Source organism: Ceratotherium simum, chromosome 6 (assembly GCF_057802395.1).
Source record: "Ceratotherium simum simum isolate JZ-2026a chromosome 6, ASM5780239v1, whole genome shotgun sequence".
NCBI classification, from domain to species: domain Eukaryota; kingdom Metazoa; phylum Chordata; class Mammalia; order Perissodactyla; family Rhinocerotidae; genus Ceratotherium; species Ceratotherium simum.
In genome coordinates this window covers 68,297,427-68,325,009 of record NC_141905.1, presented here as the reverse complement: position 1 = coordinate 68,325,009, position 27,583 = coordinate 68,297,427, and the positions used below count along the sequence as shown (strand labels likewise).

The following is a 27,583-nucleotide window of genomic DNA, read 5'->3' as shown; positions in this document are numbered from 1 at the left end:
CAAAACCTCTGAAAGAAATGCAAAAGAAAGGAATTAAATTTAAGGGAATGAAATTTTTATCTAGGCTTGGTTTCTAGGAAGGCTGGTCTCTGTAAATGAGAATTTATTTGAAAGGAATATCGGTTGCATAGGGACAGGCTGGAAATGGTGTCTTCGCGGTGTTTCTGTCTTCCTCCTGTGCCCAGGGTCTCCCCTCTGCTGAGAGTGCCTGGAACCAGGACTCTGGTTTTAAATTCCAGCCTGAGCTTCTTTTCAAGAAAAAGCAATACTTCTAGATACAATGGTCATAATCGCTGGCAAAAAAATGTATTTGAGGCAAAATTTATCCTTCTCCATGCTTGGCAAGGCCTGAAATTTATTCATTTTTCAACATATATTTCTTGAATGCCTGACATTAAACAAAGCAGGCATGGTCTCTTTCATAGTAGCAGTCTGGTGGGAAAACAGATGAAAACATCACAGTTGGAATATAATTCCAGAAAAACTCCCCCCTTTCTCTCTCTGTTTTTCCTCCTCTCCTTTCTCCCTCCTCCTCTGGCTTCCCTCTAGTCCCTTCCTCCTCTCTGGCACCCCAGTGAGGAAGGGCGCTTGGAGCTCCTGGAGATAAAGTATCTGGATCTGTGAGGAAATGGCGTGATGCATCTCCTATACAGCTGGGTGAGCAAGTCTCACAACCTGCAAGAAAGAGAAAATGAAATTGTCCTGAGTGACAGACCAGCAGCTAAGTCGTGGGGATGAATGGGAGGGGGGTGCACTGAACTAAGAACCAGGCTGGGAAGATGGATGTGCAGGATGGGTGTGGGAGGGTACCAGATTCGAATATCTGAAATCATAAGTCATATATATGGTTTTACAAATATATTTTGCCAGCCACAATTCATTACTGAAGAAATGAAATGCAAGTAGCCCAAACTGTCCCTTGGAGGTAGTGAGTGCTTGGCTCAATTCATGAATTGAGGCTGAAGAAACTTAAAGACAAGTTTACAAATGAATCACTCCCCAGAGGATGTTTGGGGTCATGATAGATTTTTAAATTGTAACAGAGCAAATTGTTCTGTCTCAGACCACCCCTTGAGGCATCATCAGAGACGGACTTCTGGATTAAAAGGGCCACATAATGACCCTGGAGGGAGTGGATGGGTGCACAGCAGGAATCAATAAACTTTTTCTGTAAAGTGCCAGCTAGTAACTATTTTAGGCTTGGTGGGCCAGATGGTCTCTGTCATGATTACTCAACTCTGCTGTTTTAGCTTGGAAGCAGCTATAGACTGGATGTGGCTGTGTTCCAATAAAACTTTATTTACAAATATAGATTACGGGCCAGATTTGGCCCAGGGCTCTACTTTGCCAACCCCTGCCTTAGTGAAAGAGCACAGGTCTGGGAGGCAAAAGATGTAGGTGTTAATCCCAGCTTTGCCACTATCTCTCTGAGGAGTGACCTTGGGCAAGTCACACTGTGTCTCTGTGTGTACTCTCTTCAAAGGAAAATAATGAAAGCTTCGATCTCTGGGTTGTGGTGAGAATGATATGAAATTACAGCTATGGAAATCCTTTGGGAGAAATTTTAAAAGCTGCATACAATCCTAAGGAGGTGTCCAAAGTCCTATAGTCCCACTTTGGCATCAAAGAGTAAGATTTCTTATTGAATGGGAACAACTGCTTGCTATCTTCACTAACTCTAAAGTCAGAAGCACATTTCGTGTCCTCCTGCCTCTCCATCCAGGCCCTGTCCTCACTTTCTTTCTTGTCGCTGATGTCCCAGGTTTAGCTCTAGGTACATCAGCTTTTCCTTAAAGCCCCACAGCCACCGTATCAACTCTCCTGCAGCCACGCCAAGGGTGGATTAACATCTGTGGCCCATGGAGCTCCACACATTCCCTCATTCGTTTCAAAGCCCATCTTCCCTGTTGACAGGAGCAGGCATTTTACATGCTCTGATTGCAGCTGTGAGTGTGGAGGCATTAAACTGTATTTAGGAATAAATGGTAAAATAACAGTTGACAGGGAAGCTTTTTAAAGATCCCATTTTCTGCATGTTTAATGCGTCTCCAGCTTTTAGGGAGCAGCCAGGGGTCTATTATGCCTTGGAGGGCAAGGCTGGAAGCAGTTACTTCCACTCTCCCAGCAAACATTTTCATTTTAAAGAAGGAGTCCTCTGTCCCCAGGGAGCAGGGGCTACCTTTGAAAGGGTCAGTGCTCCCTTTGGGGGGAGATGGTGGATATATTGCTAAGATACAGGGAAGCAGGGAAGGAGCTGTTGTTTACTGGCTGGGGCCTCAGGCAAGCTTTTTACCCTTTCAGGCCTCTGTTTCTGAAGGTGAGTTTTGGAACTGTGAAATTGCTTCTAACTCTTCATCTTCCTTTGATGACTCTTCTGACGTCAATGGGGAAAGATCTAAGACTCCATCTTTGCTTCCCAGCAGATATTGATCCCATTTCAAGGCCCCCGTGTGTAGGTGGAGAGAAAGGCAAGGTGGATGTGTCGACTCAACCATACACAGAACTCTGATATCCTCTTGAGGTTCTGATTGAGTGCCCCTATTCACCCCACATCTCCCAGCTGGAAGCTTGAGAGGAAAGAGGTTGTCAGGGCAACAAGGCCCTTGCTATGGTCCTGGGAAACCAGGAGAGGGCCTGAACCAGGCCAGAAAAGTCAAGCATTGGGGCCAGCCCACAGTAGGTGTTAGAAAAATAATTGCTGATGGACAAAAATGGATACCCTTTCCACCTCTCCTCACCTCAGTGAGAGGAGACCAAACTGCACGGCCTAAAGTCCTCCAAGGGGCCATTTGCTCCTCATTGACGTCCTGATCAGAGAGTGTGGCTGGACCTTAGTCTGTAGGAGTCCATGCCTGCCTGATATCCACAGTCAGCTGCATTCCTTCTTGTATTATTTCTTTTATGTATTCCTTCATTCAGCATTCACTGAGTATTTATTGTTTCAGTGCTGATTGTTCAGTAATGCGCAAGACAGTTACGGTCCTTACCTTCATGGAATTTACCTTCTAGTTCATGGCTCAACCTACCTGGACCCTCCAAATTACATGACTTCCAAAAAGCCTTTCCAGGCCAGCTCACAAGAAGGTGTTTCTTCCTGTGCTGTGAGAGATTACGATGGTTTCTATCACTGGAGTACCATAGCAAGTGACATTTCCTCATCTGTAACATGGGCATGATGTTTTCTGCTCCACATAACCCACAAGATTAACGTGGGATAAATTCCATTTGATAAATTTTAAATTACAAAGTGTCATGCAAACTTAAAACATAGACTTCATTGCTCTTATCTGTATTTAATATGTATATTGTTCTTTGTTTCAAATGAATATCCCTCGACACTCCCCACCGCACACACCACCTCCACCCATGATTTAAACACCCTTAAGGCAACATCAGTTCTCAAGTCCTCTTTTGTATCCTCCACAGCAAATAATGGTGCTGGGCAAGTAATAAGCAATCAAGACTGCAGAAAGGAGGGAGAGAAAAGGCCACCCCGCCCAGGTTTTGTCTTGAGAGGGACTCACCCTGTTGGTGGAACCTGGCACTGTTTGCCCTTGGGGGCTTCACAAACTTTTATGTTTTCTTCCAGATGTTTACTCACTCTGTTTCCTGCTCTTGATGTCCAGTTCCAGCTCTAGTTCCTGTTTCTCTTGCTGCAGATGTTGCTTCGTAAACCTTACAGGTTTTAGCCAACAGAAAGCCCTCCCCGACTTGAGTACAGAGAGAATTCCCACAGCTAAATTAATCTGGTTCAATTTACAAAAATCCACGAGATCATGAGCTTTGTGATTGTGCCTAATTAATCAGTCAATCAATGTATATTTAAACAAAAAATGGCATCATACTGTAATGCTACTTTGTATCTTCTTCCCACCTCTCACTTGTCAAAATATCCTGGTCATTTTATGATGTCACTAAATCGTATTTTATTTGACTTTAAAAAATCATTTCATTAATTTGTTATACCAAAACTAATATTGTACTCTTGGGTATGTAGGTTTTATAATTTACTATTTTAAGTAAAGCTGTAATGAGAAATTTTAGTGTTATACCATTGACTCTTGCCTAATATTTTTCATGAGAGAAAATGATGAATTTGAATCACTGGATCTAAAAGTATACATATATTTATAGAATTTAATTTTGAGTACTTCTTGCTGAATTATTTCTTCAAGTATTTTGTGTTGACTCTTTTTTTCCCCCTAACACAATGACTGTTTAGCTTAGTTTTTAAAATTGTATCTCAACGTGATAAAAAGCTTTTTATATTTTAAGTTGCTAAAAAAGTGTTATATCAGACATGGCCAAGTAAAGAAACTTGAAGCAAAGCTTGGAAACAGCTTTCAAGGTTGTCACACTGATATAAGTTTTAATGAAGTGCGAATCAATCCAACAGAGGCTTTACCTTATCAGTGATGTTTGCCCAAGGCAAACATTATATTGCTTTTGAATCTTATCAGACTTATCAATTCAAATGGAATCCTTTCTCCCATTTTTGAAAATCAGGCCAGCACCAGTATATTATTTTAAGTGTAATGTGTATGTTTATGTATACATGTGTATGTGTATGTGTGTGAGTGTGTGTATGTGTCTGTGTGTATATGTGTGTGTGTATATATAGCTATATCTATAGCTGTATATATAAGCTATATCTAAATTTCTCTTCCTGGATCTCCTTCGCCCCCATGCAGTTCAACAGTCTTAGATGGCATGGAAAATTAAGTATAATTATTATTATTATTATTTTTGCTGAGGAAGATTGGCCCTGGGCTAACATCTGTGCCCATCTTCCCCTACTGTATATGTGGGACGCCTGCCACAGCATGGCTTGATAAGCAATGCATAGCTCCATGCCCGGGATCCGAACCTGTGAACCCCCAGCCGCTGAAGCAGAGCGCACAAACTTAACCACTATACCACCAGCCCAGCCCGAAGTATAATTATATTTTTAAGAACCCATTCCATGATGATGTCTCATAAATGCCCAATTTTTTAATTGCCCTTTCTCCTCCTTCCCCTGTTCCCTTCCCCTCCCTCCCTCCTGGGTTTCCTTCTCTCTCTCCTTCCTTTCCTTCCTACTTTCCTTCTTAAGAAGTCACAAACCTCAGCTTAGTGCTTCATAATAGACTTTGGCATGACTTTGGAACAATCTGGGCCCATGATTTTGCAATTAGAGTACAAATGAAACTGGCCTGGAAAAAATCTTGTTTCTGCTCACACACCATTGTTACTAGATTTTCATTTGATTAAATATTAGAGTCAAAGTCATATGATATCAGATAGAGCTGGAAGGGATTTTGAATAGCGGATCCAACTTTAGGCTTTTTATTGATAATTAAGGCTCAGGGAGAAGTTTTGTCTTGGGCAAATTCACCAGGTAAGTTGGTGCAGACCTGGACTAGATTTCAATTCATTTTGAGTTTTAGCTTAAAACTTTCTTTTTATTACTTCTCAATTTCCTGTTGTTTGAGTTAAATAATTATTCATTATCCCCTATTTCTTTTAGGTGCTTACTTTTTTCCCCTCCTTTATTTTATTCTGCCTCCCTCTGCCTCCCTCCGCTCCCCTTGCTATCACCTCTAGAAACTCAGAAGAGTTGAAAGGTAGAAGGTCTTGGTCTCTGGTTATATCATTGTCACTCTCTATTCTTGTTTCTTCCTGACCTTCTAGGCTAAGCTATGGCCAAATGTACAACCTCTTCAACCTTGGCAAACAGTTGTGCAAAACCCAAGTCTAGTTTTATTTCCCTGATTATATAGAAAGCATTGGCTTTATTTATGTTCTTTCCCATTAAAAAGAACAACAGCATTTTTCTCTTAGACAATACACAATTCATGACAATCTGTTTTTCTGATAGGATACCTATCAGAGGTGCAGTGATACCTCAGTGTGATTTCCAGATGGTTGGACCCTGAATTGCCATCTAGCACATATTTACTAAGTGCTTTCTCTCTGCCAGGCACTGGGCACAACTTGGGAGAGTCACTTTATCTCTCATTGGAGAAAATAAGAAGTACTGGCATGGGACACAGAAACCGGGATCTGAATTTGGTAATTAATACAAACACGGCTGGGAACTACACTTCCCAAAATGAGGAACTTGCATTAGATTGGGAAGGGAGATAAGAAGAAGCTGCCATTACTATCCAATGGCCATAGTGGTAATATGGGTGATATGCAGCAGTGTCTGGTGGGCTCCGGGTTCCAGCTCCTCTTCCTGAATATTGGCCGCTCTGACCAACAGCAGTCCCAGCCAACCAAGTGCATGACTATAGTCCCTCCAAAAGGGTTTTTTCACAGAGCTCTCTCTCTCCAGTGCTACTCTGGTATTAGCCATACACAAGTTCAGGAATTTTTTGGCAAGCATCAACCTGCCCACCCACACCAGTGCTTCAGGCTGTTGTGACCAGTGACTTTCTCTGATCCTCTGACTCTCTTCTTTCAGATCTTCATTTCCAGCTCTTCCCACGTGTACAAGCTCTAATTTCTTTTGTCAGCCTCTTGTTGCCACAATGCTTGTAGTGGCTCTGCTTTCCTGACTAGTCTTCATTGATCTAGTAAAGAAACTTGATTATAATTTTGAGCCCGATTTCTTTATGTCGTGGAGTGGGAAAACGGAATTTTTTTCTTCTTTTCTTGCAAGTAGGCATTGCCTTTACACTACCCGTTTACCATTGATAGTTTACACGTTCCTGAAAAAAAAACAAACCCGATACTGTGACATTCTGATGCCATTGGAACACTGGTCCCTTTGAATCATCCAAGGGTAGCATGGTGGTCCCTTACAGAGCCAGCGAGACAAGCTTCAGACAGTTGCGAGTCTGTCACTTTGTTTGTTCTACTATTTAGCCTTCGTTTATTTACAGAGATTTATTAAACATTTACTCTGTGTAAGGAGTTGTTGAGCTAAACACTGAAGTTATTTGAGACCAGGGACGTTTGTGTGTGTCTTTTCATTTGTTTGTTTTATGTTGTTGCTGTGTTGTTCTATCTGTGTGGTAGAGGATACTGTGTCTGGAGAAACCATGAGATCTACAAGTTCATGTTGTCATTCCTATGCAGAACACCAGTGTTTGGAAGCGATGGCCTAATCCTGGAAAGTATTCAAGGGACTAGACTCATGAGAGTTGGGTAGCAGAAATGGCAGGCAGAAAATTGACATTTTGCCTGAAAGATGTTCATAATATCAGAACTGAAAAAGACTTGAGAGATCTTTCAGCTCAAGCCATATTTTACAGATGAAGAAAGAGGCTCAGAAAGGAGAGGTGACTTGCCCAAGGTTACCCGGTCAGGAGTCAGCATGGGAATTAGAACTTGGGTCTCTTGACTTCCAGGGTGGTCCTCTTTCCTCTGTGTTAGACTTCACATGAAACATTAAAATATACATCATTGCTGTACATTTGTTATGTGCTAGAAAAAATCTAGTTATAGATTTTTATCTTATTTATTCCTTATAAGAACTCCATGAAGTACTGCTGTTGTTCCCATTTTACAGATGAGCCCCTGAGATAAGGGAGTTGGCTTGAGCTCGCTCAATTCATAGGTGAAGAACTTGGAGTCTATTTTGGACCTGTTTGAGGATAGAAACCCAACTTTATAGCATTTTCTGTTTTAATTCTCACAAGAAATAATCCTCAGATTTGGTCCCGTTATTTTCTATGTTTTAGAGATGGGGAAACTGAGACACAGAGAGAGTCAGTAAATTAACTTTAGTGTTATAACTAGTAAATGTCAAGGTCAAGGTTTGAAGCCAGCCCATCTGACCCCAGAGTCTCCTCGCATAATGAATTAAAGAATGACATGGTTGGGTATGGATTGGCTGGCTGGCTGGCTGCTGGGGTGCACATGGTGCTCTGCCCCCTCTCAATTTAGGCAGAATCAACTCCCCAAAGACTAGGGAAGCTTTGAAAGGAGAAAAGAAAAGATCTGTTTTCTCACCATTCAGCAGCATCATACATTAAAGGCAGGGCCAGGCTGATGTTCTGGGCATTGGCCAAGAAGGAGCCGTGAAGAAACAGTTTCCTCTCTTAACAAAGTTCCTTATTTAAAGGGGCAGACAAGGTCCTGGCGGGGCTTTCTTTGCCCACTCAAACTGAAGCCTAGTGCTGCTCATCCCTGCCCGACTTTAGGAAAGCCTACCCTGACGTTGAGAATAATGTTGAGTAGAGCCCCAGCTGGTGGACAGGAAATGTGAGCAAGAAGTCAGTCTTTTAAGCTACCTAGATTTGGGAGTTGTTTGTTATTATATAACCTAGCCTGTCCTTGTCACAGCCACCCAGATGTGTGTGTGTGAGGGAGAGGAGAGAAAGATGGAATGGGGGAAGAGGAGGAGGAGGGAGAAGAAGGGTTAGAGTCCCTGTTTTTGGTCTTTTGTTTTTAACTGAACAAACAATTGCAAACTTTAAATATGTATTGGAATCTATTGGGAAGCTTCAGGGGCACCATTTCATTGAATTCATACAAAACCCCAATTTATCCTGTCCTATTCATGGTCTGATTTTACAAAAGAAGACACTGAGGCTAGGTTTGGTTAAATCTCTCAACTAAGGTCTCACAGTAAGTAAGCAGAAACCCAAACCTAAGGCTGCCAGTAAGGTTTCAATTTTAATTACTAAACTGTATTACTTTCCTGTGGTTGATCACCAACCTGATATTGACTTTTTTTTTTTTTTTTTTTTGGTGAGGAAGATCAGCCCTGAACTAACATCCATGTCAATCCTCCTCTTTTTGCTGAGGAAGACCGGCTCTGAGCCAACATCTATTGCCAATCCTCCTCCTTTTTTCCCCCCAAAGCCCCAGTAGATAGTTGTATGTCATAGTTGCATGATATTGACTATTAAATTATTGCATTTAGGGATTCTGACTGAGCCAGAATAGACAATTAGTTCTACTTGTCAGGGTCTGCCCCAGACATGGTGAAAACTGAGAAGATAAACAATTCCTAATGTATTCTCAAAGAGGGTATATCTTCTCTGGTAGAGAAGATGAGATAAAAAGATGACATAAAAAACTACAGTGAGGTAAGTTATAAATGCCATAAGAAAAGAATATACAAAAAGCTAGGGAAGTCTAGAGCAATGAGGGATTTCTTCTGCAAAGCATGAACTGAAGGCCTTTTATATAGTTAGTATGAGTCTGACCAATTAAAAAATGCACAGGAAAATTGTGAAACTAAGCATAAAAGTGTCTATAGTATAGCCTTAAGTGGATATATTTTATCAAAAATGTTGTCATTAAATAAATGAACTTGAAGCACTTTAGTCTTTACTGTAAAGGTTAGTTACTAGATGCGTTGATAGTTAAGAGGTCTGTGAAGATGAAATGAGGTGATGCTGGGAGATGAGGGATTATAAAATTTTCAAAGAATTCACTGCTAGGTCAATGACCTCGAGTATGGGTAAAATAGCAATGGCAGTACCAATAGCTGCTTTTAGTCACAGACATGGAAATTAGCGTCACTAGAAATTAACAACAGATGGAAGTAGACACTACAGCCATGACCTAAAATATGGTCTGATCTTGGGTTATTTCCTACTATCTTCCTGGAAGAAAGGAGCCATCTTTTATCAGCAGCTATTGCCGATTTCCAGAAAATAACTGACTGTTATTTAGAATCTGTAGTTTTCCAGAATAAAAAGTAAGAGGAGCACTTTACTTGATGTTTTTGTCCTGTGAACATAGCACAGTGAAGACAAACCATCACTTTTTAATATGGTAAAACTTTGACACTTAACGTTTGGCTGGAATTTGAATTTAACTTTCTAGTAATTCCCTGTCTAAGGCATCCCCAAAATATGGGTTTGTAACTGCTAGTTAAGCCTTGTCTTTGGTAAGCACACTAACTTGAGGCCACCTGATTGTATTTATTCTCCCCCTTACTTCCTTAGTGCCCCTGCCTTCCCCTCACCAACATCTCAGTGACACGTGTGAAGAAGGGAAATGTGTGTAATTTCATTGGCCAGTCTGACAATAACTCCAGTGTGCTGTCTGGCGGCCATAGTGGTAAGATAGCTAAGGGTGTGGATGCTGAGCTCAGGCTGCCTGTGTTAGAATCCCAATTCTACTTCTTACTAGGGCCAATGCCAAGTCTTATTGACTTTTGAAGCAGTTAGGACTATATACATTCTTTGGAGTCAGATTTGGGATCCAGTCACAAATCTAACCCTTAATAGCTGGGTTTCTTTGGATAAACCACTTCTGTTCTCAGACCCCAGAGCTGTATGGTCCTGGTGGGCTTTACTTGGGCTTAGGCAGTACTTCGTGAGCAGGGAATGCAGGGGAAATTCTAGGTCAGCTAGATAGTCAAATAGTTTGGTGATCTATGGACCAACAGTTCTGCCTGGTGGATGCTCTGCGGAAGGGAGTATTGATCAGAAGTTTCATCCATTTGGCATTGAGAACTGGTTTCTAATCTTCACCATTATTTTCCTTTCTGGCAAGTATGTACTAAGCCTCTCCTGGGCTCCAGGGTCTCCAGCCATGTGTGTGCTCTCTCACACAGTCTAATAAACTAGACTATTAGATTAGAATCTCTAATTAATCAGAATTAATCTCTAGTTCCAGGCACTTCTGGAACTAGAATTTTCTGGAAATGCCAGGTGTGTGTGTGTGTGTGTGTGTGTGTGTGTGTGTGTTTATGTGCATTTATCTTCATAGGGTCTGAGCACTAAAGTTCTTATCTACCAGCCTATAATGAATGTAGTAAAATGCTGCTAGGTCTTCTTGACAGCTAAATAAAGAGCCAGAGCTGGATTTGTATTTGCAGGAAAAAGTTTGAGTCATGATGAAGAGCTCTGGTCCCTGTGTGCAGCAAATTGTTAGTTTAAATAATACCTAAATTATGTCCCCTGTAGAGATGTTGGATTGGGTGAGGCTTTCTGCATGGGTTATGTTGGAACCTTGAAAGATTTTGTAAAGATATGACTGGTCTGCAAAGATTTTGATCTCTCTTTCCCCTAAGCCAGCAAATGATAGTAGTGAGGAATCTCTTTTGGAAAATGGAGTTAGTATACTTAAGTGAGAACTTATTTGATGTTGTCCGTCAGCCTGCAGCTCACGAGGTTGCGATCCATATTACTGAAATCTAGGACAGCATTTGAGCCCATCTATACTTTCTAGATTCTAATTTTCTTAGGGATTGACGACTGTAGGATAGTGAATAGTAAGAGTTGGGGAGGGTGGGAAAGGGTATAAAGTGAGAGAGATTGCAATTTCAGAGCTTCTCTACCTCCATGACTTTTTGTCTTGAAAACTATTTGCAGGATAGATATTTTGGTACAAGTAATGGCACGTGAAACCATTCACTGAAACTAACGGGTAAATTGGCTTGTCTCTACTTTATATAATCCTTCTGTCTCAGCAAACAGTATTTATTTTCCACCAAACAGTATTTACTTATTCCATGTTATAATTCTAGATGACAGTAGCTTGATATTCTGCTTTGGTGTTGTGTGATTACACTCATATGTTTCTGTCAGATCTTTGCTAAATGAGAGTTACATGATTGCTTACTCATTCCTAATTTATTCTTTGTTCAGAGAGAAAGAAAAGACAGTATCTCAAATAATTTTGATGAACATCACGGTGGGCAGAGAGTGGAGATATCAATAATGATCTCCCCTAGGGAAATATCAGTACCCAACCAAAGACTTGTCCACAGTCTGTGCTAACGAGAAGAGAAATATACCCCAGAATGGGTTCCACGGGTGTTACATAAAGCAATGGATTCTGTAAACAAATTATAAATAAATAAAATAAACACATTTGAGAGACATTGGATTAAGATTTTTTGTTGTTGTTATTACTACAGGATTACCAAAGCCTTTAATATGGTAATGTGAATTAAAAATCCTCTAATTTTTTTCTGGGTCATTTTGCAGCCTGATTGTTCTGTGAGATCCACTGGAAATAGCTTGTTTAGATGGCTTTTTTTTTAATTGTTACATTCAAATTCATAAGTAAGGTGGGGACCTGATCATCACAGTTTGAGCGTGACAATTTTCATCTCAGCGATAGTCTGAGTTCCATCAGAGAGAGTTTTGAAATGCATCAAGAGTAGTTACTACCCAACAGTCATTCTTTGTTCTTTTCCCCAAATTACTTGATTTTGGGGGGATATGGTTATAATTCTTTTACCTTTCGTCAGATATTTGCTTTCCAAGCTTCCTTTGCCTTTAGGAGTGTCCAAGTGACCCAATTCTAGACAAAAAGAAATGAAGAGACATCTGTTAGGAGGTTTCTGGGAAATACCGTAATTTCTAATAGAAGGCAGATGGGAAGGAAGAGCTCTTAGATGTTATCTCTTTCCCCTTCTTCTCGCCTTGAATGTCTTTGGCATTGTGTGAAGTGCCATCTTGGGAAGGTAGGACAAAGCCAACAAGAAGGGTAGTTGATCATGGGTTCTGATTACATTGTTGAGGTACTGCCTTAATTCTGTAACCACTGTCCTCCAAATGACTTGTTAGCTAAATGATGAAGTCTTTAGGTTTAAGTAGCTGCTCATCAACTTTCCTGTGACTTGCAGCTGAAAACACCCTGACTGATATATACTTTAATTTCTTTTGTTCTTCATTGTTGCCACTTCTCTCCAATTTATTTCTCTAATTTCTGCTCCTCAGATTGAAAGTGTTTCAAGGAAGCAAGGATCTTTCTTTCCCTGTTTCATAAGTGCCCAAATTTAGTTTGTTTTGACTTGTTTTCTCTTTTCATAGACTGGTCAAACATCAAACCAGAGAGCTTTTTCTAAGAGTACACCCCCCACCCCCATATTCCTTAAGATGCTTGAGATAGGTCTTTGTTCCACCCCATAAGAAGAAATGGGCAAAAGAAAAAATAAGATGGCATGCAGTATACATATGTGGCTAATTAACTAGAGCTAGTATTCACTTTGCAATTGTAATTACTGCTGGGTTAAGTTGTAGACATCTCTCCTGCATTTCAAATAGAATTTTAGTAGCAAAGACTCAGCTTGCACAGAGTCTTTGAGAAACACATCCATTGAGTTGATTGAGGTCCGCCTTTTATTCTCTTTGCTGTTATGCTCTCTTTCCTAACAGCTGGGCAGCCTGTTGGCAAGAGAGTTGTCAGGAACTGGGTTGCAGTTTCCTTAGGTCCTAGGGGAATCACTACATAATGATGTATAATTTAAGATTCAGGGAATGCAAACTGAGATATGCTGAAAAACAATTGTAGGCTACTGAGGATCTCTTAATTTACGGCCATGTTGTGCATAGTGGCTAATGTATTCCTTGCCATGTCTTACTAAAATTAACTAACACTCATATTCCCAACTCTCCGCTTGGCACAGGGTAGCGTTTTCTCACTCAGTATACCCTGAAGGAACTTAAAGTGACCATATCTGCATTACGAGAGTTTGAGGAGCTGGGAAAATAGAAGCAGAGCCTTGAGTAAATTTCATCTGCCTATCTACTTATTAACCAATAGTGTACCTAGTGTTTTTGATGTCAGAGTGTATCATTTTTTAGCAGCCCTCTCTTCTATGTGAAAAAATTATTTTATTAGTAATCATTAAATGAAATGAGCAATAAAAATAATGGCCAAAAGGGGCCAGCCCAGTGGTCTAGTGGTTAAGTGCGCACGCTCCACTATGGCGGCCTGGGGTTCACGGGTTCGGATCCCAGGCGTGCACTGACATTCCGCTTGTGAAGCCGTGCTGTGGTGACATCCCATATAGGGTGGAGGAAGATGGGCACGGATGTTAGCCCAGGGCCAATCTTCCTCAGCAAAAAAAGAGGAGGATTGGCATCGGATGTTAGCTCAGGGCCAAACTTCCTCACCAAAAAAAAAAAAAAAAAGGCCAAAAAATAAATAGAGAGTGATTCATTTTCTTTTATTGAACTTTACGTGTATAATCATAACAGTAAAAAAAATAGAAAATATTTATAGTACAGAGAGGAAAAAGGAATAAATTAATACTTTTCAATGACATTAATGTATTTGTTTGAAAAAAGCTTACATCTACATATGGATGTGTGTTAACATTGAATGATAACATTATAATTTTTTTTCAAGCTTTGCTTTCTGCGAATTTGTCAATGACTCTGTAAAAATTATTTTTCTTTGCATATTCTTGTTCAACTCATTTGGCACTTGGCTACCTTTGCTCATATTTAATTTGAGAAACTTCTTTATTTTAATTTCAAAAAGTTCCTTCTACATGAAATAACAAATATATAAATAGGAAAATTCTTAAACCTAAGGTAAGCTTGTCATAGGTTAATAAAAATACCAAATTACAAATGAATCAAGAAATTGCATGTCTTTGGTTCTTTGAGATTTACTGTAGCCGCTTTCAAATGTCTCTGCAGTTAATAAGTCTACTAAAATATCCTCACCAGAAAATTCATCATAAGTTTATTTTAGTAATTTCTGAAATTTTCTTTTTCTGCAAATATTCATAGAAAATGACTAAATAATAGAAAACATTGAAATTTGACTAATTTATTTAGAATAAATGTCCAGTTCTGGGAGTAAGTAGTCAAAGCTTACAAATATTGCCCATTTGAGTTCTTCTGCCAATGAAAGTGTTCACTTTCTTATTAGGACCTTTTGAATCATTGCCAAAGTGTTGGTTTGCAAAGTCTGGAGCTTTCTGGGTAAAATCTGAAGCCGGCCCCTGTACACAGAGGCCAAGGAGAGACAGAAGAAAGAGGCAGACCTCTCCAGATGGGTAGGAGGCAGGTTTAATAAGCAGGGGACCTTACATACAAGGCTTGTCTTGGGTGGCTTCAAGACAAGTAGATCTCTGCACCAGTCACCAGAATCTTTAAAGTCTATATAGAGGCTTTAACTGGATTCAGTCATGTATACCGTCCTGTTGGTCTCGACAACACCTTGCTCTCTCAAGGCTGCATTCTTAAACAGCTCCCACTGTGGGGACTTGTAGGCCAAACATACATTCCAAGGACAGGGGAAGGAGTGAGGAGCCTGAGATTGCGTGGGTCCAGCTCATGGGTCAACCAGCCGTCACGTTGACCTCTCTATGACCTTCTCTAAGGCAAGGTAAAACTCGGCATTTGCTTTCCTTCATCTCTATGTCTAGAAATCCTGCACAGTTGCTTCTCAAATCTTGTTTTCCAATGTTAAGTCACAGCCTGTTCTTTTTTATTGCAGATAGCCACATGTGGAAATACTTGTGGTGGTGGTGGGAGGGGGAGTGTGTGGAGTTTAAGAAATAAACAAGACTCTGGGTCAGATAAAAAGCTGTTGAATACATGTGATAGCAGAATCAATTTAGTAGTTTGTGTTGCTAACTTCCAGTGATCACCTTATTTAAATGACTAAATATTGTATTAAATTCTAAAACTTTGGTTTTTTTATGGGAAGCTTATTTATTTATCTTTTTGTTTGTTTGTTTCATTTTTTTCCTAACTCTATACAGAGATTTGACTTCATCATAGAATATGGACATCTCTCATTTATTGGCCCCACCACCACATGGATCTATCCCTCTAAGTTAAAAGCCAAAGTAATACTTCAGGGTAAATGCAATTTCTTCTTAGTAGCTAGATTTGCATAATAATACCTGTAAACTTTTACAGGTTACAAATTATGGAGTGAGAAAAAAGGGAAGGAAGAGTCCTTCTTGTTTCCCATAGGGAGAAGAAAATTATTTTGATTTTTTTATTGAAAAATTTGTTGTACATCAAGGAAGCAGAATTTCTTGGGGCTGAACAGTCAAACAAAAGTTTCTCGAGGTCAAAAGGTCTATATTTATGTTGCCCAATAGGCTTTGTCAAGACATTCTAGAGAGATAAAGCAGCATGATATACTAAATTAGTAGCAGATCAGTACTTGTTCTGGTTCCATCATTGACAAGCTCTGTGACCAGACAAATCACCTTATATCACTGAAAACCAGTTTCCCCAAATTATATGAGAGATTTGGACTGGACAGCCTCCAGAGTCTTTGCCAGATCAACATCCTATGAAATGCTCATCTTTCTTTTCTTAAAAACCCCCAAGCAAAGCAATTGCATACCTTGCTCATTAAGGCATCTCTCAACTTGTGGAGTCTATAAGCATCTTGTGTACACCCAAGTTGCTTAGGATATGAGATAAAAGGGAGGTACATCGCAAGAGAGAATTTGACGTGGGCCCCATCTATACTTCTCCGTCAGTTGCTCTATTATCTTTTTTTTTTTGTTTGTTTGTCTGTCTGTCTGTTGTTTCTTTTTTTTTTTTTTTTTTTTTTTTATTGCAGTAACATTGGTTTATAACATTGCAAAAATTTCAGGTGTACATCATTGTACTTCTATTTCTGCATGGACTACATCATGTTCACCACCAAAATACTAATTACAACCCATCACCACACACATGTACCGAATTATCCCTTTCACCCTCCACCCTCCCCCCTTCCCCTCTGGTAACCACCAATCCAATCTCTGTCCCTATGTGTTTGTTTATTGTTGTTATTATCTACTACTTAATGAAGGGAATCATACGGTATTTGGCCTTCTCCCTCTGACTTATTTCACTTTGCATTATACCCTCAATGTCCATCCATGTTGTCACAAATGGCTGGATTTCGTCGTTTCTTATGGCTGAGTAGTATTCCATTGTGTATATATACCACAGCTTCTTTATCCATTCGTCCCTTGATGGGCACTTAGGTTGCTTCCAAGTCTTGGCTATTGTGAATAACGCTGCAATGAACACAGGGGTGCATGTACCTTTGCAAATTGGTGTTTTCAAGTTCTTTGGATAAATACCCAACAGTGGAATAGCTGGATCATATGGTAGTTCTATCCTTGATTTTTGAGGAATCTCCATACTGTTTTCCATAGTGGCTGCACCAGTTTGCACTCCCACCAGCAGTGTATGAGAGTTCCCTTCTCTCCACATCCTCTCCAACACATGTTGTTTCCTGTCTTGTTAATTATAGCCATTCTGACAGGCGTGAGGTGATATCTCATTGTAGTTTTGATTTGCATTTCCCTGATAGTTAGTGATTTTGAACATCTTTTCATGTGTCTGTTGGCCATCCGTATATCTTCTTTGGAGAAATGTCTGTTCAGGTCTTTTGCCCATTTTTTAATTGGGTTGGTAGTTTTTTTGTTGTTGAGATGCATGAGTTCTTTATATATTTTGGAGATTAAGCCCTTATCAGATGTATGGTTTGCAAATATCTTCTCCCAATTGTTAGGTTGTCTTTTCGTTTTGTTGATGGTTTCCTTTGCTGTGCAGAAGCTTTTTAGTTTGATGTAGTCCCATTTGTTTATTTTTTCTATTGTTTCTCTTGCCCGGTCAGATGTGGTGTTAGAAAAGATGTTGCTAAGACCGATGTCGAAGAGCGTACTGCCTATGTTTTCTTCTAGAACTTTCACAGTTTCAGGTCTTACATTCAAGTCTTTAATCCATTTGGAGTTAATTTTTGTGTATGGTGTAAGGTAAGGATCTACTTTCATTTTTGCATATGGCTATCCAGTTTTCCCAACACCATTTGTTGAAGAGACTTTCTTTTCCCCATTGTATGTTCTTGGCTCCTTTGTCAAAGATTAGCTGTCCATAGATGTGTGGGTTTATTTCTGGGCTTTCGATTCTATTCCATTGATCTGTGTGTCTGTTTTTGTGCCAGTACCATGCTGTTTTGGTTACTATAGCTTTGTAGTATATTTTGATATCAGGGAGTGTGATACCTCCAGCTTTGTTCTTTTTTCTCAGGATTCCTTTAGCTATTCGGGGTCTTTTGTTGTTCCATATGAATTTTAGGATTCTTTGTTCTATTTCTGTGAAAAATGTTGTTGGAACTTTGATAGGGATTGCATTGAATCTATAGATGGCTTTAGGAAGTATGGACATCTTAACTATGTTAATTCTTCCAATCCAAGAGCACGGAATATCTTTCCATTTCTTTGTGTCTTCTTCAATTTCTTTCAGAAATGTTTTATAGTTTTCGGTGTACAGATCTTTCACCTCTTTGGTTAAATTTATTCCTAGGTATTTTATTCTTTTTGTTGCAATTGTAAATGGGATTGTATTCTTAATTTCTCTTTCTGATACTTCGTTGCTAGTGTGTAGAAATGCAACTGATTTTTGTACGTTGATTTTGTATCCTGCAACTTTACCGTATTCCTTTATTACTTCTAAAAGTTTTCTGGTGGATTCTTTAGGGTTTTCTATATATAAAATCATGTCATCTGCAAATAGTGACAGTTTCACTTCCTTTCCAATTTGGATCATTTTATTTCTTTTCCTTGCCTGATTGCTCTGGCTAGGACTTGCAGTACTATGTTAAATAGGACTAGTGACAGTGGGCATCCTTGTCTGGTTCCTGTTCTTAGAGGGATAGCTTTCAGTTTTTCACCATTGAGGATGATATTAGCTGTGGGTTTGTCATGTATGGCCTTTACTATGTTGAAATACTTTCCTTCTATACCCATTTTATTCAGAGTTTTTATCATAAATGGATGCTGTATCTTGTCAAATGCTTTCTCTGCATCTATTGAGATGACCATGTGACTTTATTCTTCATTTTATTAATGTGGTGTATTACGTTGATTGATTTGCGAATGTTGAACCATCCCTGCATACCTGGAATAAATCACACTAGATCATGGTGTACAATCTTTTTAACGTGTTGTTGTATGCGATTTGCTAGTATTTTGTTGAGGATTTTTGCATCGATGTTCATCAGTGATATTGGCCTGTAATTTTCTTTTTTTGTGTTGTCCTTGTCTGGTTTTGGTATCAGGGTAATGTTGGTTTTGTAGAATGAGTTAGGGAGCTTCCCCCCCTCCTCAATTTTTTGGAAGAGTTTGAGAAGGATAGGTATTAAGTCTTCTTTGAATGTTTGGTAGAATTCACCAGGGAAGCCGTCTGGTCCTGGACTTTTATTTTTGGGGAGGTTTTTGATTACTGTTTCGATCTCCTTACTGGTGATTGGTCTATTCAAATTCTCCACTTCTTCTTGATCCAGTTTTGGAAGGTTGTATGATTCTAAGAATTTATCCATTTCTTCCAGATTGTCGAATTTGTTGGCATATAGTTTTTCATAGTATTCTCTGATAATCTTTTGTATTTCTGAGGTGTCTGTTGTAACCTCTCCTCTTTCATTTCTGATTTTACTTATTTGTGCCTTCTCTCTTTTTTTCTTGGTGAGTCTAGCTAAAGATTTGTCTATTTTGTTGATCTTTTCAAAGAACCAGCTCTTGGTTTTATTAATTTTTCTATTGTTTTTTTGGTCTCTATTTCATTTATTTCTGCTCTGATTTTTATTATTTCCCTTCTTCTACTGATTTTGGGCTTTGTTTGTTCTTCTTTTTCCAGTTCCTTTAGGTGCATTTTTAGATTGTTTATTTGAGATTTTTCTTGTTTGTTGAGATAGGCCTGTATCGCTATAAACTTCCCTCTTAGAACCGCTTTTGCTGTATCCCATAAATTCTGGCATGTCGTATTTTCATTTTCATTTGTCTCCAGGTATTTTTGATTTCTTCTTTGATTTCTTCGTTAACCCAGTCGTTGTTCAGTAGCATTTTGTTTAATCTCCATGTATTTGTGGCTTTTCTGATTTTCTTCCTATAGTTGATTTCTAGTTTCAAACCGTTGTGGTCAGAAAAGATGCTTGGTATTATTTCAATCTTCTTAAATTTATGGAGACTTGTTTTGTGGCCTAATATGTGATCAATCTTGGAGAATGTTCCATGTGCATTTGAAAAGAACGTGTATTCTTCGGTTTTTGGATGGAATGCTCTGTATATATCTACTAGGTCCATCTGTTCTAAGGTGTCGTTTAAGGCCAATGTTTCCTTATTGATCTTCTGTTTGGATGATCTATCTGTTGGTGTAAGTGGAGTGTTAAAGTCCCCTACTATTATTGTGTTACTGTCTATTTCTGTTTTTATGTCTGTTAATAATTGCTTTATATATTTAGGTGCACCTACATTGGGTGCGTAGATATTTACAAGTGTTATATCCTCTTGTTGGATTGTTCCCTTGATCATTATGTAATGCCCTTCTTTGTCTCTTTTTACAGTTTTTGTTTTGAAGTCTATTTTGTCTGATATGAGTACTGCTACCCCAGCTTTCTTTTCATTGCCATTTGTGTGGAGTATCTTTTTCCATCCCTTCACTTTCAGTTTGTGAGTGTCTTTAGGTCTGAAGTGTGTCTCTTGTATGCAGCATATATATGGGTCTTGTTTTTTATCCAGTCAGCCACCCTATGCCTTTTAATTGGGGCATTTAGTCCATTGACGTTTAAAGTAGCTATTGATAAGTATGTACTTACTGCCATTTTTAACTTTTTTATTTTTTTCCTCAGTGTTTAAGTAGTCCTTCTCTGTTCCTTACTTCTTCTATACAGAATTGATGGTCACTTTAGTCTGACCTCTGTCTGAAAGCTGTACTCTTTAACTACCCTCCTCCCTCCTTTTATGTTTTTGATATCATATCTAACCTCTTTTTTGTGCATTTGTATCCATTACGTTCTAATCGTGGAAATAGATAATTTTTCCTATTTGTGGTCTTCTCTTTTCCCCTTAAATCAGTCCCTTTAACATTTCTTGTAACACTGGTTTCTTGGTGACAAACTCCTTTAATTTTTGCTTATCTGGGAAAATTTTGATCTCTCCTTCCATTTTGAACGATAACCTTGCTGGGTAGAGTATTCTTGGCTGTAAGTTTTTTCCTTTTAGCACTTTAAATATATCGTGCCATTCTCTTCTAGCCTGTAAGGTTTCTGCTGAGAAGTCAGCTGATAGCCTTATGGGGTTTCCTTTGTATGTAACTTGACATTCTCTTGCGGCTTTTAGGATTCTCTCTTTATCTTTAATTCTGGACATTTTGATTATGATGTGTCTTGGTGTGGGCCTCTTTGGGTTTATCTTGTTTGGGGCTCTCTGTGCCTCCTGTACCTGGATGTCTGTTTCCTTCCTTAGGTTAGGGAAGTTTTCATCTATTATTTCTTGAAATAGATTCTCTGCCCCTTGTCTCGCTCTTCTCCTTCCGGGACACCTATAACACGGATGTTAGTGCGCTTGATGTTGTCCCAGAGGTCCCTTAGACTGTCCTCACTCTTTTTAATTCTTTTCTCTTTTACCTGTTCACCTTGGGTAATTTCTTCTAGTCTTTCTTCCAGCTCACTAATCCGTTCTTCTGTATCCTCTACTCTGCTTTTGAGTCCCTCTAATGAGTTTTTCATTTCCAGTATTGTATTCTTCATTTCTGATTGGTTCTTTTTTATATCTTCCATTTCTTTGTTGACATTCCCACTGAGTTCATCTATTCTTCTCCCCAGATCAGTGAGCATCCTTAACACTCTTAGTTTGAACTCTCTGTCAGGTAGGTTGCTCATTTCTGTTTCACTTAGTTCCTTTTCTGGGGTTTTGTCCTGTTCCCTTACTTGGAATGTATTCTTTTGCCTCCTCATTTTGCCTCTTTCCCTGTGCTTGTGTCTACGTATTAGGTAGGTCAGCTACGTCTCCTGCTCTTGGATAGGTGACCTTATGTAAGTGATGGCTTAGGAGGCTTCCAGTGTGCTTCCCTCAGTTCTCAATGTTCCAGGGGTGGCCCCTATGTGGGCTACGTGTGTCCTTCTATTGTGGCCTGTTAGCTCTCCCTATAGGCGCCCAGGGAGGCTGAGTTATGCTCCTGGCCAGCTGTTGTAATGCTCAGCTGCTTGTAGTTGTTGTGAGCCCTTCAGTCTCTTTATCAGGTGTGGGGAGCCCCAGCACAGTTGGCTGTAAGTTCTAATACCACATTTGTGTTGCAGTATTTCTTTTAAGTGAGTAGGCCCCCAGTGTGGCAGGTTGTTAGGCTCAGGGCCTTAGAATTGCTGTAAACCTCTAGCCTATTAGGTCTCTTGTTAGCTCTCTGAGGATTGCAGCTGGGTGGGGCTGGCCTCAGGCACAGGAGCACCCAATTGTTTCAGGCTTTGGAAGGTGGGGCAAACCTCCTATGTGGGTCTTTGAGAAGCACAAGTCTTCTGCAGCTGACAAGCCCTGCTGCCCACAGGTCCACACACACAGTCAACACAGTCCTGCCCCGTGTGAGCGCCCGACCTCCCAAGCGGACCCAGTCTCTCCACGGCGGGAGCCCCACACACTCCGCCACCACCCCACACTCTCCACCAGCTCCTTGTGCACACCCTGCCCCGCTCAAGTCAGCTCAGTTGCCAGGCTGCAGAAAATCCAGTCACCAATCTATGCAGGCCCACACGTTGCCTGAGGGCTTGTTGTTAGGTGGGGCCAGTCTCTAGGGTGGGCTGCCTGCCATGGCTGAGCTGGATTAAATCGGTGCTCTAGCGGGTGGAGCAGACCCTGGGCTAGCAGGTATCCAGGGAGACTCCAATGGCGTCTGTGTCAGCACGCTCACACCAGGCCACAACAATGGCCGCCGCCAATGTCCCAGTCCCTGGAGAGGTCTCACCCCTCACCGAGATGCACTCAGGGCCTATTAGGTGAGTCTCTTGTCACCAAAGCAGTGTGCACCTTTCTTTCTGGTGATTTTAGGATGCTTTCTGGAACGGGTGAGTTTGTGCGCGGGCCCTTTAAGAGCCAGTTTTAGTTTCTTTGTGAACCTGGGTTTTCTGGGGGTGCTCCCCAATGCTTTAGTAGCAGGCAAAGTCAGATATTATGCCGCTGGTGTCGATTGTGCTGGGTCCACAAAATGCCCACAGCGGGGGCGCTCCCCGGCTCAGGGCCCCGCGCCTCCAGGGAGGCTGCGTACCTGTGAGCTGCTCCCGGCGGCCGTGACGCTGGCGGCTTGTGAAGGCGGCATTTTTCCTCTCCGGAAGGGAGTCTCTGCCTCTTCCACCCCAGTTAGGATTGTCCGTTGTTGCAGGAGTTCCTCTCATCCAGTTTTCAGTTCTGTCTCAGGGGTAATTTTTCCACGAGTAGTTGTAAATTGGCTGTGTCCACGGGAGGAGGTGAGTTCAGAGTCTGCCTACGCCGCCATCTTGACTCCGCCTCTCTCTGCTCTATTATCTTGTCTTTGGTGTATGGGGAATGGGCGGTATATTAGTTAAGCATGCAGACTCTGGAGTCCTATGATCTGAACTGGAATTGAGGCTTCCCCACTTACATATTGTCAGAGCTTCATTGTTATTTGAGCTTGTCGGCTTAGGTTTTCTCATCAGTGAAACTGGGACGATAAATATTCCTATCTCTTTAGGTAGTTAAGGATATCAATTGAGACAATCCATAGAAATAACATCATCCTCATGCTTTTCCATGAATATTTTTTCCCAAGACATATCCCCATGGTGATAATTGTGCTCATGTTACAAAGTTTCCCCTTGGCTCTTTGTGTTGGCTTCAGTCAAGAGAACCCTATGAGTTGCTTTTTAATTCTGACAGTAATGCATTCCTTTTTTTCCAGAAATATTTATTCAGCACCTTCCCATGTTTCTCACAGCTTAATGTAATAGCGGAACTGAGGAATGTTTATAAACCCGGTTTCCCTCTTGCCTAATCAAGAGTCTGTTCACCCGGATTTCATGTTTATGGGTGGCAGAGTCCAAATGTTCAGTACCACGGAGAGCTTCCCTAAGTGTGAGAGTTGGAGGTGGTAGAAGGAATAGATGGACACTAGACAGGCTGTCCCTCTCCAGCAGGGCTTCTGCGATGTTCACTGAAAAAAAGTGTAAGCTGAGAATGTAAACAGAGCTGAATCCTGGAGGAAACTGGGCTTTTAATTTGTGCAGAGATATTTTTTAGGATGAGAAAGGCCTTGCCTTCCAGCGTTACACAGCTGCAGTTTTCTTCTCTTTTCTTCCCAACTTTTAGATTCTATTTGTCTCCTATCCTTAGATCCCCATCTTCAAACCTATCAATTTTGTTCTATTTACTGTCCTTCCTCTTTTCATTTCTATGTAAAGAACGCTCCAAAACATGCATTCAAATTTTTATGTAGTACTTATTTTATTATACTAATAAATCTTCGTTTTATTTGCCAAAGGGCCATAGTGGATGTGAAGAGTTTGTATGTAAATGAAGAAAACACTTTGTCATTTTAATTATACAGAGCTATATATAAAAGCAAACTAGTTCTGGATGAAAGAGAAGGTAGGTTGGGAGAGGAGTTCTTCTTCGGTTATTTTCATAGATCAATTTGAGGTTGTTGTCTCACAGGCTCCAATCTGGTGGGGTATCTCCCCTCTCAGCAGGAAAGGAGGGGATCTGTCCTTTTCTACATGACATTTAAATACTCTCACTCACCCCAATGTGATATAAGTAAAGACACACACAGTTGAAGAACATTGAAGCTTTCCGTGAAGAATTTCAGTCTTTTCACTGGTATGGTGGTTCTCAAATCTGGATTTATATTAGAATCAACAGAGGGGCTTAAACATTTTCTGATGTCTGGGCCTCAACCAGGAAAAGAATATGTAATTAAAAATTGGTAGGAATAGGGTCTTATCATCAGTATGGTTTTAAAAGCATCCAGGTGATTCTGTTTTGTAGCTGAATCCTGAACAACTTGCTTTCGGAGGGATCTGCTTGATAGCAGCATGGAATAGTTCAGGAGCATTGCTGCACCAAGGAGAAGTTTCTCAATCCTTCCTTTGTTACACAAAAACTCAGGCCCATATGTGTAGTTCAAAGATAGTTTTTTTGTTTTTTTTAATTGTTGTCATAATAGTTTATAACATTGTGAGATTACAGTTGTACATTGTTATTTGTCAGTCACCATACAAATGCACCCTTCATCCCTTGTGCCCACCCTGGTCAAAGATAGTTTTACTGACATAGACACACACACTCACACCACCGACACAGGCACACAGACATGCTTGGAGACACACATGTATAGCCCCAGATATACCTTCAGACACATTTCAGGATGCTCACTGACACAGGCACACAGAATAGACATACACATTCACAACATAGGTGCATAGACACACACACAGACACAGGTATACACAGATACAGGCATATAAAGATGCACAACACACGCAAAGACAGACACAAACAGAGACACACGTAATAAAGCTTACTTGCGTAGACACAGCTCTAAGCACACAGACTTGCCCACAATAAAGATATTCAAGGGTTCACACAGAGAATCATCCATTCAGAGACACAGACGGACCAGACAGGATGGAGGCCATAAACAGACATGAACAGAGAGATACATTCAAAAAGTGACTTTGGAAATTTTTACCTGTTTGCTTGGTACAGGGTCTTGGAACATCATTAGGAGTCATCTGCTGCCTCTCTATGGATGTGATTTGGCCCAGCTCAGTGCAAGCTCCCAGACCCCACACTGAGATGGGTATTGTGGAAGGTAGAATGGCAACTTAGCCTCCAAGGAGGAAACTACTCAACATATCAATGAGAAAGGAAATTCTACTGAAAATTTTCCTACCCTGTATGGAGTACTGCCAGACACCTGAGTAGCAGACCAAAAGAGACATAAAAATGATAACTAATAAATAATAATTGAATGGCATCATACATTTCCCAAGTGTTTTCATACTTTCAAACTAATTTTATTATACCTACATTTGTAGATAGCTTATAGGTTTGATCTCAATCTTATTTGATCTTCTGAGCAACTCGATTAGATGGGTAGATTTATTATCCTCATATTGTGATATTAGAATTGACATGATTATTCTTACTTTACAAACAAAAAAAAAAAAGAGGTTCAGAGAGATTAAATATCCTATTCAATGATATTCCAGGACAAACCTAATTCCTAGTTCAGGTCAATTTCACCATGACAATGAGCTGTACAGGACTCGACCAGGTTAGATACTAAAGACCCAGTTCTGGAAATAAAACAGCAAATGCATGCCTCAAATAGACCTAGAATCAAGTGCTCACCCCCTAGAATACAATGGGGGTACATGTCTGAGATATGTGCAACTGTTCTCTCTAGCACATAGATCGATGCCATCATCACAGATGTAGAACCTACTTCATCCTGGCCTGTTGGGTGTTAATATGATCTGGACTTTGGGGGGAGGTTTCTGTCCATTTGCCGTTTTCTATAAATGTGTCTGGATGGAAATAAAACTGGATGGGAAGGCATTTGGTCTCATCGACATGTGGAGTTATCTTTTAAACCTCTCCTCTCTGTCAGACTGTAGACATAGCTGTGTGTTCAAAGATGTGGTTATAAGATCTCCTGCCAACAAACAAACAACTGTGGATTTATTGAGCAGTTACCATGTGCTTTTCCCTGAGGCTGGATCTGTGCTAGACACTAATGAGAACCTCTGTACTTGAATGGCTTCAGTTTTTATTTAGCAGACAAGTAGTGATTAGAAATTATAGAATGATTAGACAAAGATAAATCAAAGGAGACAAATTGAAGGCCAATGAGATGAATTCAAAGTGTAGATAAATTTTGTTTGACTTTAAACAAATTACTTTAAAATGAATTGAATCACTTTCCAATATGTAAAAATAAAGATTTTAAACATATAAGTAAATACAAATTTCTAACAATATTTATATTTGTATAATTTTGAATGATTAGAAACTCTGGGCCTACATTCCCACAAGGCAAAGACTGTTAGGAACTGCTCCCGTCTCTTAACTTTGTGTGGTCTTAATTCAGTCCCACCTCACCCCTTTGGGTCACCTTTCTGATGCTGAAGGTCTGTGGGTTTATAACCTCTCTTTAAGCAATAATTAAGTCCAAACCCAGTGACTGATGTCTTAGGAGTCCAGGGAGGAGACAGTCAGGGAGGGCTGGAGCACTCAGAGGAAGCTGGAACAAAGGAAGTGGGAACTAAGTTGTCCCGTAAGAAATCAGGATTTAGACAAGGGGAGGCCTAGATGCAGGGTACTTGAGAGCAGAGATCCTGAGAAGAGGCAGAAAAGTAAATGCAAAGTAAATTCCAGATGGATTAAAGTTCTACAAATGAAAATCAACCTTTAAAGCTTGAAGACAATATAGGAGACTCTGATATCAGGACTTGGAAAGCTTTTTTTTTATACAGAAGCTTTTTTTTTTTAGACAGAAAAATCACAAACCATAAAAAGTAATGCTTACCATTTTCAAAATTAAAAAATGTTTTGATCCAGATATAAACCGCAGACTTGGAATACTTCCTTAAAATGAATAAAACTGGCAAATAATTATATAAAGAATTTACAAAGAATTTCTACAAAACAATGTGAAAAGGGAAGTTAACAAAAAGTACACAACATAATGAAAATGCCATTCCAAAAAGAGGAAACATACACAGTCAGAGAAGATATGAAAGCATCCTCGCCTCTCACACTATCTGGGTTATATAAATCAAAATACAGTGAAACTTCATTCTGTAATAATTGTATTTGAAAAATTCTGAGCAGTTGGCAAGGATGTGAAAAGATGATAACTCTTTTAGACTGCTGGTGGGAATGTGAATTGGTAAGATCCTTTTGATTGCAAGTTGGCAATATTTTGTAAAGTTGAATATTCGTTATACACTTTTGAACGCAATTCCATATGTGTGTGTGAGTGTGTGTGTGTGTGTGTATCTCCTACAGAAATTATTTCATATTTGCACAAGGAATCATTTGGAAGAATGTCCAATGTGGCATTGCATGTAAAACCCAAAGTAATGTTCCTCAGAAAGACAATAGCTAAATAATTGGTATACACACTCGAAGGAAAAACTATGC

General features: G+C 40.0%; 1 protein-coding gene and 1 long non-coding RNA gene across 2 annotated transcripts in view; one reads left to right on the top strand and one right to left on the bottom strand.

The window, feature by feature from the left end:
• Positions 1–274: 274 nt before the first annotated feature.
• LOC147916892 (uncharacterized) lies at positions 275–22,924 on the bottom strand. The gene is made up of 3 exons (XM_087432975.1): positions 22,686–22,924; positions 12,136–12,198; positions 275–675 (listed from the first exon to the last, which is right to left on the bottom strand). The coding sequence occupies exons 1-3, from the start codon at positions 22,810–22,812 to the stop codon at positions 395–397; spliced, it is 471 nt and encodes a 156-aa protein (XP_087289101.1). The 5' UTR covers positions 22,813–22,924; the 3' UTR covers positions 275–394.
• Positions 22,311–27,583, top strand: part of LOC147916891 (uncharacterized) — a 44,520-nt gene continuing 39,247 nt past the window's right edge. Inside the window, exon 1 of the long non-coding RNA XR_015552580.1 lies at positions 22,311–22,416. This is a non-coding gene — a long non-coding RNA (uncharacterized LOC147916891). The remainder of the gene's footprint in view (positions 22,417–27,583) is intronic.

Bases quoted from the DNA above. Each gene is read 5' to 3' on its own strand.
- LOC147916892 (XM_087432975.1), bottom strand. From the start codon at position 22,812: ATGAGAGGAACTCCTGCAACAACGGACAATCCTAACTGGGGTGGAAGA. The intron at 12,199-22,685 runs GTACGCAGCCTC...CTTTTTGTCTAG, and splicing joins CCGCCGGGAGCAGCTCACAG to AATTGGGTCACTTGGACACT. The intron at 676-12,135 runs GTAAAAGAATTA...TCTTTCTTGCAG, and splicing joins AAGCAAATATCTGACGAAAG to GTTGTGAGACTTGCTCACCC.